Source organism: Mytilus californianus, unplaced genomic scaffold (assembly GCF_021869535.1).
Source record: "Mytilus californianus isolate M0D057914Y unplaced genomic scaffold, xbMytCali1.0.p SCAF_10, whole genome shotgun sequence".
Taxonomy (NCBI): Eukaryota; Metazoa; Mollusca; class Bivalvia; order Mytilida; family Mytilidae; genus Mytilus; species Mytilus californianus.
In genome coordinates, this window is record NW_026262582.1 from 4,787,223 (window position 1) to 4,796,143 (window position 8,921).

An 8,921-nucleotide genomic window follows, 5' to 3' on the forward strand; every position below is an offset into this window, starting at 1 on the left:
TAAACTTTTTACGGAATAAATTCAACAATTTTAACAGTTTCACAATCAATGTTTTTATCTGTTAAAAATCCTTTTTTTTCAATAAATACAAGTAACAACAATAGGCCGTACGGTTGCCTATTAGGTGGATAGTTATCTCATTGGCAATCATACCACTTCTCCTTGTTTCTATACTGTTGTCGGTATTTGTTAAAGTATTTTGTAAACCTAAAAGATAAGATGCATCGATTGGAAAGATGTAAACAATGAAAACTGTATGTTTCTTTTACAATTTTCCTCTATTGATAATTAAATAACGAATACAAATAAGAAAATCAGACAAAGAAAACAAGTAAATATACGGGAATATATAAATGTGACGCACAACAAATGACGAATTCAGAAAGAATAGAAATTTAAAAAATAGATGTGGAATGTGTCCATGGGACACAGATGATGTCCCCGCTCGCATATTATATAAAATTATAAACGGACATAACTGAAGAACGGTATAAGTGACCCTACCCAAATTTGAACTTGATCTGAGTTTTGTGGTATTTAGTATTGTATATAAGTTTCATAAAATTTGGTTGAGGCAAACTTAAGTTAGAGAACTGAAACAATAAATTCAGCAATTTTACCCTTTGTAAAGGGGCATAACTCTAGAATGGTTAAAGTGACACCACCAAAATTCAAACTTGATCTGTATTTTGTGGTAATAAGCATTGTGTATAAGTTTCATAGCATTTGGTTGAGACAAACTAAAGTTAGAGAACGGAAACGAAAAATTCAGCAATTTTTCCCTTTGTAAAGGGGCATAACTCTAGAACGGTTCGAGTGACAGCACCAAAATTCAAACTTGATCTGTATTTTGTGGTAATAAGCATTGTGTCTAAGTTTCATAGCAATTGGTAGAGCAAAGCAAACTAAAGTTAGAGAACGGAAACGAAAAATTCAGCAATTTTCCCTTTGTAAAAGGGCATAACTCTAGAACGGTTAGAGTGAAACCACCAAAATTCAAACTTGATCTGTATTTTGTGGTAATAAGCATTGTGTATAAGTTTCATAGCATTTAGTTGAGGCAAACTAAAGTTAGAGAACGGAAACGAAAAATTCAGCAATTTTCCCTTTGTAAAGGGGCATAACTCTAGAACGGTTAAAGTGACACCATCAAAATTCAAACTTGATCTGTATTTTGTGGTAATAAGCATTGTGTATAAGTTTCATAACATTTGGTTGAGGCAAACTAAAGTTAGAGAACGGAAACGAAAAATTCAGCAATTTTTCCCTTTGTAAAGGGGCATAACTCTACATCGGTTAAAGTGACACCACCAAAATTCAAACTTGATCTGTATTTTGTGTGAAAAAGCATTGTGTCTAAGTTTCATAGTATTTGGTTGAGACAAACTAAAGTTAAAGAACGGAAACCAACTTTGGGACGTACGGACGGACAAACGAACGGACGGACGGATGGATGGACGTACAGACGGACAAGGGTAAAACTTAATGCCCCCTCCGATACGGCTGGGACATAAAAATAATTTGACCTTCAGAAAGAGTAACAGATTGACAAATTGGTTTTAATTCGTTCATTTCTATTTGATATTTTATTATTTTTCACGATCCCAAGACGTGCAATTACGACCATCTGATTCACTTTTTCGTTTTATTTATTAGCAGTTATTGTGAGAGACCAAAATTAACTAGATGACGCTAGTTTTCATGTCACTTATCAACCAATATGAAATTTGGAGTTATAAAGGGGAGCTAACACTCCATTTAAGTTATATTTAACTTGTGTTAACTGGTCTAAATATAGACGAGAACGATGTGGATGTAATCATTTCCAACTATTATAGAATAAAAAGGACAAAATATAAAATTATCTTCATGAAATACTGTGAGTTTTTGTCAAAACGTAAACCCGACAGTGAATTCGGAAACGATAATCAACTTGCTACTTAAGTCGCTCGTTGGTAATTATTTACGAGTCCACTACTTCTTATAAATTCTCTAATACATAAATGACTGCACGGGAATATATTTGACTAGTCTAAAAATGATTTAAAACAGATTAAAATAAAATTGAAAAAAGATTTTTAATTTTTGTCAACCATATTCAAATATTCAGTTATCTTTTTTAAATAGGTTTAAAAACCTTTTTGGCCGACCAATCTACATCTGGTTACTAGTAACATCAAAATCAATCAAAAGTCATAATTTAGATCATGACCTTGATCATGACTTTTACTTCAAATGTCTGTCGGGGGACCAAGGGCATCAATTCAAAATACCCTAGGTCATTATAACTTACAGTTCATGAGTAACATTTATATATCACTATGTCAATAACAGAAGGGGAAATAACTCTCATATCTCTGTATGACTTCGGACACAATTTAACAAAACATTCTGAGTATACAACGAGCAATTTAGAAAGAAATAAGTTTGTCGATTTCTTTTACGGTTGCAAAGTAGTAGTCAAAAGCAATGTATTGGGAGATTACGCTCACGGGAGAAAGTGTACGGTACACAGGGTCAAATGCGAAAGCGTCTTCAGTGTTCGATATCATGTACCTTTTTTTTTCGATATCTTGCGAAACTAAAAAAAAATATCAATATAGAAAAGTGGCGGGAGGAAAAAGAATCAGAACAAAATCAAAATGTCTTTCCACGGGAAGACAAAATTAACTCAAATGCTAAAATGTACATGTCATTAAATAAATATCGATTTAACTCCATTCTCTTACAATGTTTCTATGCAATCACTAGTTTCGTTTTGTATAAGACACCTGTTCATAACAGAATGTAATGGTGTATTACTCTCACTGTCTGGTATGTGTTTACACAGTCAAGACAAACATTTCTGAACCCAGTTTGTAGAGTAATATGAAAACATATGGTCATGAAAGCAGATGTAAGTATTTTTGCGTACTCTCTCCTCTTATCTGTGTTTCGGTTATAATGATAGTTAGTTTGCAACACTAGTTTTGAGTGTTATAAGTGAGCAATAATCTTTTTGCACTTTCACTAGTTGTGTAATGTAATGGGGTTCTACCGAGATTATCACGAGCCTTTACGCTAGCTTTATTACGAAGTAGAAGAGATAGTATATCGATACCATTGTTTATTACTGCAAGATGTACAGCAGTAAGCCCGTTATTGTCAGCTATGCTTACTTTAGGTGTCGGCTTTCTACATACATATTCTCTTTGATCAACTTGCAAACAGTCAAAATGGGACTCATCTTTCTGAGGCAATTCGTCTTGGAATAAAACCTTAACAGCTTCAAAATTATTTAATAATACGGCGTAATGTAGGACTGTCCATCCGCTCTTTGTTTTATAATCAATAATCTCGGATGAAATATTTGATCTCAAAATATGTAGATCGTTATGTCGGACTGCTTTATGAAGTTTGGTCTGGTTTAAATCATATTGAAGAATCAAACTGGTTAATGGATGATTGTTTGTAGTGACTAAAATTGGGATCTTCATGTCAAACCATCCTCGAAGATTTACATGTGCTCCTTTGCGTAAAAGCAAGCCTGCAATATCACAGTGACCCGACTTAATTGCTATATATAAAGGTGTTTCCCAAAACTCGGAGAAACAGTTTACGTCTGCTCCAGTACGAATTAATTCTTTTACAATATCTAAGCTACCACCCAGAACAGCTAAAGGAAAGAAGGACTTAGACATATAACCTCTACCGAGAATACATTTCTGCTCTGAGGTTGTAATCGAGCTCCAAGCAAATTGAAAGAATTCATAACAGCCGAAGGCAACTATCCAGTCCATAAGTGTACTTCTGTTGACTTTAGCCTCTAAAACTCGACTAATGGCATCTTTGTTATCACGAAATTTATCATTTGATACAGTCTTAAAAAACATCTGAAAAATAGACGGATGGAAGCTATTTCTCCGCTCCGAACTAATCTTAGAAAAGGGTTGTTTTGATCCAAGTATGCTCTTGTTTTTTTCTAAATGGGTTACAAACGTATGGACAAAGTTTCTATTCTTTAAAAGCTGACTCATCAACAAACTTGAAAATCTGCCACTGTTTATTTCAGTCCCCAACCTATTATATAACGGTCTAAGATGATCCTCGTTCAATTCATCTTCTTGAATAATCACAATATTTTCACCAACATTTTCATCTATGTTTTCATTAGAATAAACTCTTACTCGATCTCTTATAAACAAGATATTACAGTCTGTAAACATTTCTTTGGGATTCAAAGTACAGAAATGACAACTGACAGTCTCTTCAAGAGCATCGTGAATAAATCGGAAACTGTAACTGTCCATTGTGAAATACGAACTTAAAGCAGAAAGGGCGCTATCACCAAGTTCTCTCTTAGACATATTTCTTGGAAGTCCACAAGTTTGCATTATTTTGTTTATTTTCTTATCACATTCATCTGAGTCAAAGTCAAACATATTTCTACTAAATGAACCGTTAAACAACATACATAGCACCAAAATGCAATATAACTGTTTATTTTCATTACTCATTTTATTAAGTTCCTCCTTTAAAAGTGGTAATGGTTGCCTAAAGAATGTAATTCTTTTTTTGAATCGTTCTTCATTATTTGAAACTAATTTGCACAGAAGAGGAAATGCATTATTCGTTTCACACATTATGTCGACCTCATCTTTTTCAAATGTTCCTTCTAGATTACTTCTCCGAAGGTGTTTCAATAGTATGTTTTGCTTTTCTTCTTTTGAAAGAACATAAGGCTCGCACTCTAAATTTATGACCTCTTTGTTTAAAATTGTCGATGCTTTTTTAAATCTTGTATGGAGTGCTATTTGTAATCTCAGTGTGCACAATAATTTTTTTGAACCTATTCCCGTGTTTTCAAAGTAGGTAATAAGTTTTTCGTTGATTTTTTCCCATATGTCCAACAGGGTCGGACTTAAGTTGTATTTACCAAGAACATCATCAATAAGAAAAATATGTTTTTCATTTGTTTTGTATTTGATTATATCCTCTGGCGACTCTACGGGAACAATTTCAAATCCTTCATGTTTAAATTTTAATGCGATATGTCGGATAATAGCAGTCTTTCCTAAACCTGAATTTGACGTCACCATAATACAGCTACAATCCTTCATTTTATCATAAACAAGTTCTGATCCCGGTGTCTCATAAAAACTTTCATCATCTTTTATCCATGTTTCAACCAAAGTTGCATTCGAATCTGTAAAGAGAATATATTGACTAATTTAGCAGTAACTCCGAATAAGGATTGTCTTTATATTATCAAAGTTTTAAGTTATTTAACACAATAAACAATAACTATGTAAATTTAATGTTTAGTTGTTTCTAACATCCTGATTGTGTTGAAGTTTCACATGATTCGGTATAGAAGTATATTCAAGTATAGAATTGTCATCTTAAACTTGGTTACACAATGTATTTCACATTTTCAAGGGGCAAATCTCTTGATAACAAATTTGAAAAATTCAAATCGCCCGATCTACATACTTTATAATAATGGCTAGTAAACAGTTCCCTGGGCACAGCTTGAGACGACAGCATATAGGTCGAACCCTGAACACTTTGAGCAAGTATGAACACAATATACAAGCTTGATACAGCTCTGAATTTGGATTGTGATAAAATATTTGACAAAGCATAGGTTTCATGTGGTCAAAATCCTGTAAATTTGAAATTGAACTTTTACCTAATATGGTCCATATCCAAAATTTAAATACAAGTCATGGTTCGAATCAACATATCCAAAGAATTAAATTTTTGATGAAATCAAACAAAATTTAATTGTGGACCCTTTTGACTTCAATGTGGACCAATTTGTTAACATGGCCAAAAATCCAAAATCTAAATACACGTTTAGATTTAGCATTTCAAAGAACCCCATGTTTTCAATTTTTGTTGAAATCAAACCAAATTTCATTTTGTACCCCGATTTGAACAATCTTGGCCCAAAATCAAAAATCTAAATACATGTTCAGATTCAACATATGAAATAACCCCTTGAATTTAATTTTTGGTAAAATCAAACTTAGTTTAATTTTGGACTCTTTGGACCTTAATGTGAACCAATTTCAAACCGGTTCCAAAATAAAAAATCTAAACACAAAGTTAGATTCGGCATATCAAAGAAACCTAAGAAAATCAAAAATGTATACTTTTGGTCCCTTTCGACCTTAATATGGACTTATTCGAAAACATGCCCCAAAATGAAAGTCTAAATTCAAGGTGAGATTAGGCATATTAAAGAACCCCAATATTTCAATTTTTGATTAAATCAAACAAAGTTTGATTTTGGACCCTTTGGACCTCAATGTGGACCAATTAAAAAATTGGGCCATAAATTAAAAATCTTAATACACGATTAGATTCAGCATAATAAAGCATATTAGAACAAGACTTTGAATTTAACCACATTGAAATTTGCCAAGAAATAGGCAATTTCTACAAAGTATTAGAAAAGTATTGTTTTGGCCCCTTCTCACTAAACGGTTAGGACCATAACCCCTAAAGTCAATCCCAACCTTCCTTTGTTTGTATGGAACCTTGTAGTACAATTTCGTAGATATCCACAGACTTGTACTCAAGTTATTGTCCAGAAACCAGAAATTCTAGTTTTTGGCCCCTTATTTCTAAACAGTTTGGGCTATAAGACCCAAAAGCAATCCGAATCTTTCATTTGATCTATGGAACATTGTGGTATAATTATAGAGATCCATACATTTATACATAATTTATTGTCCTGAAACAATACAAATGTTTATTTTGGTCCCTCTTTGTCCCTAATTCTTAAACAGTAAAGACAATAACACAAACAATCAATCCCAACCATTCCTTTGTGGTATAAAACCTTGTGGTACAATTTTATAGAGATCCATAAAGATATACTCAAGGTCACTGTCCAGAAACCAGAAAATTCTATTTTTTTGCCCTTTTTTGGTCCCATATTCCTTAACAGTTTGGGCCATAATCCCCAATCGTTCCTTTTGTGATACTAATTCTTGCGGTAGAATTTCATAGAGATCCACACTTATTCTCAAGTTATTTTCTGGAAACCAATTGTCTTCAAACGACGACGACGAAGCTGACAACGTTATATTTTCCGTTAAAGTATTGAAAGTGAATGTGAAATTACAAACATATAATGTATAAAACTGTAACCTCCACCAGTGTTTAGTCAACTCAAACTGGTTTTATTTATAAACATTTAAACAAACCTGCGATGTTTTTTGGAAGATTTCCTATCGAGTCAACTGAGCAATCATGTTCTATCTGATCTTTTTCCTTTTCACAATCCTGGTATACGTCTTGCCGATGTTTCAGTTTCAGTTCTGCGTTTGCTAATGCATTTTCGAATATTCCTTTTGGATTCATAGTACAGAAATGCCAACCGACAGTTTGTTCAATAACATTGTGAATTAACCGGGAATTGTAACTGTCCTTTATGAAATAAGATTTTAAAGCAGAAAGGGCGCCATTCTCAAGTTCATTCTTAGAAATGTTTCTTTGAAGTCCGCAAGTTTGCGTCATTTTGTATATTTTCTTATCACATTCATTTGAGTCAATGTCAAACATGTCTCTACTAAATAAACCATTAAACATCATACATAGCAGCAAAATGCAATATAAATTCTTATTTTCATTACTCATTTTATCAAGTTCCTCATTTATAAGTGATAATGGTTGCCTAAAGAATGTGGTTCTTTTTCTGAATCTTTCCTCATTGTTTGAAACTAACTTGCAGAGAAGAGGAAATGCATAACTCGTTTCACACATTAAATCAACCTCCTCTGCTTCAATTTCAGTTTCTAAAGTACTTGTACTAAGATGTTTCATTAATATTTTCTGCTTTTCCTCTTTTGAAAGAGCGATAGTCTCTTGTTCTAAATCTATGACTACTTTGTTTAAAATTGTGGTTGCATTTTTAAATCTTTGATGAAGCGATATTTTTAATCTTAGTGTGCACAATATTTTTGTTGAACCTTGTCCTGTGTCAATGCTGCTTATTAGCTTTTCGTTTATTCTTTCCCAGTTATCCAACAGGGTCTGATTCAAATCGTATTTACCAAGGACATCATCAATAAGAAACACTTGTTTTTCATTTGTTTTGTATTTGATTATATCCTCTGGCGACTCTACGGAAACAATTTCAAATCCTTTCAGTTTAAATTGTATTGCGATATGTCGGATGGTGGCGGTCTTTCCAAATCCTAAATTTGATGTCACCACAACACAGCTACAATCTTTCATTTTATCAGAAACAAACTCAGATCCCTTTGTTTCAAAATAACTTTCATCATCTTTTATCCATGTTTCAACCAAAGTTGCATTCGCCTCTGTAAGGATTCATATATATTTTCAATGCAATTGGTACTGACATATTGGGAAGAAACTTCAAATAAGGATATGTTTTACCGTTGATAAGGTTATAAATTATCTGAAATAATAGATAAAAAATCTGTAATTAAATGTTTGGTTGTTCCTAACATCTTGATAGTTGAAATTTCAAATAGTTTCATATCCTGCATTCTCAAGTACTAAATGTAAACCTTAGATTATTATTGTTTCCATATTTTCAAAGGGCATTCTCTATTTAAGAAAATTATCAATTTCAACTCACACGTTGTGCTCTTTAGTATTGACTAATAACGTTTCAAAATTTAGTCTTACTTGAGTTACTGAACATACAACTGACCATGAACACAGATTTTGTAGTTTCCGTTTTACTTTTTATAAAGGGAAAAGATGTATAGAACTTTATGCAACTGTAACCCGACCTGCGTTTAGCCACTTCAAACTGGTTCTATTGATAAACACTGAAACAAACCTGCAATGTGATTTGGAAGATTGCCTTTCCTGTAATGGGAGAAATCACTTTCTATCTGTTCTTTTTCCTTTCCACGATCCAGATATACTTTTTTAAGTTGCTCCAGGTCTTCTTT

At 32.8% G+C, this 8,921-nt stretch overlaps 1 protein-coding gene across 1 annotated transcript; it reads right to left on the reverse strand.

Annotated features, from left to right (window-relative positions):
- Window positions 1-2,632: 2,632 nt before the first annotated feature.
- LOC127717492 (uncharacterized) lies at window positions 2,633-8,219 on the reverse strand. The gene is made up of 2 exons (XM_052223160.1): window positions 7,197-8,219; window positions 2,633-5,185 (listed from the first exon to the last, which is right to left on the reverse strand). Exons 1-2 carry the CDS (start codon window positions 7,813-7,815, stop codon window positions 2,964-2,966), a joined length of 2,841 nt encoding a protein of 946 aa, XP_052079120.1. The 5' UTR covers window positions 7,816-8,219; the 3' UTR covers window positions 2,633-2,963.
- Between the last annotated feature and the right edge of the window lie 702 nt (window positions 8,220-8,921).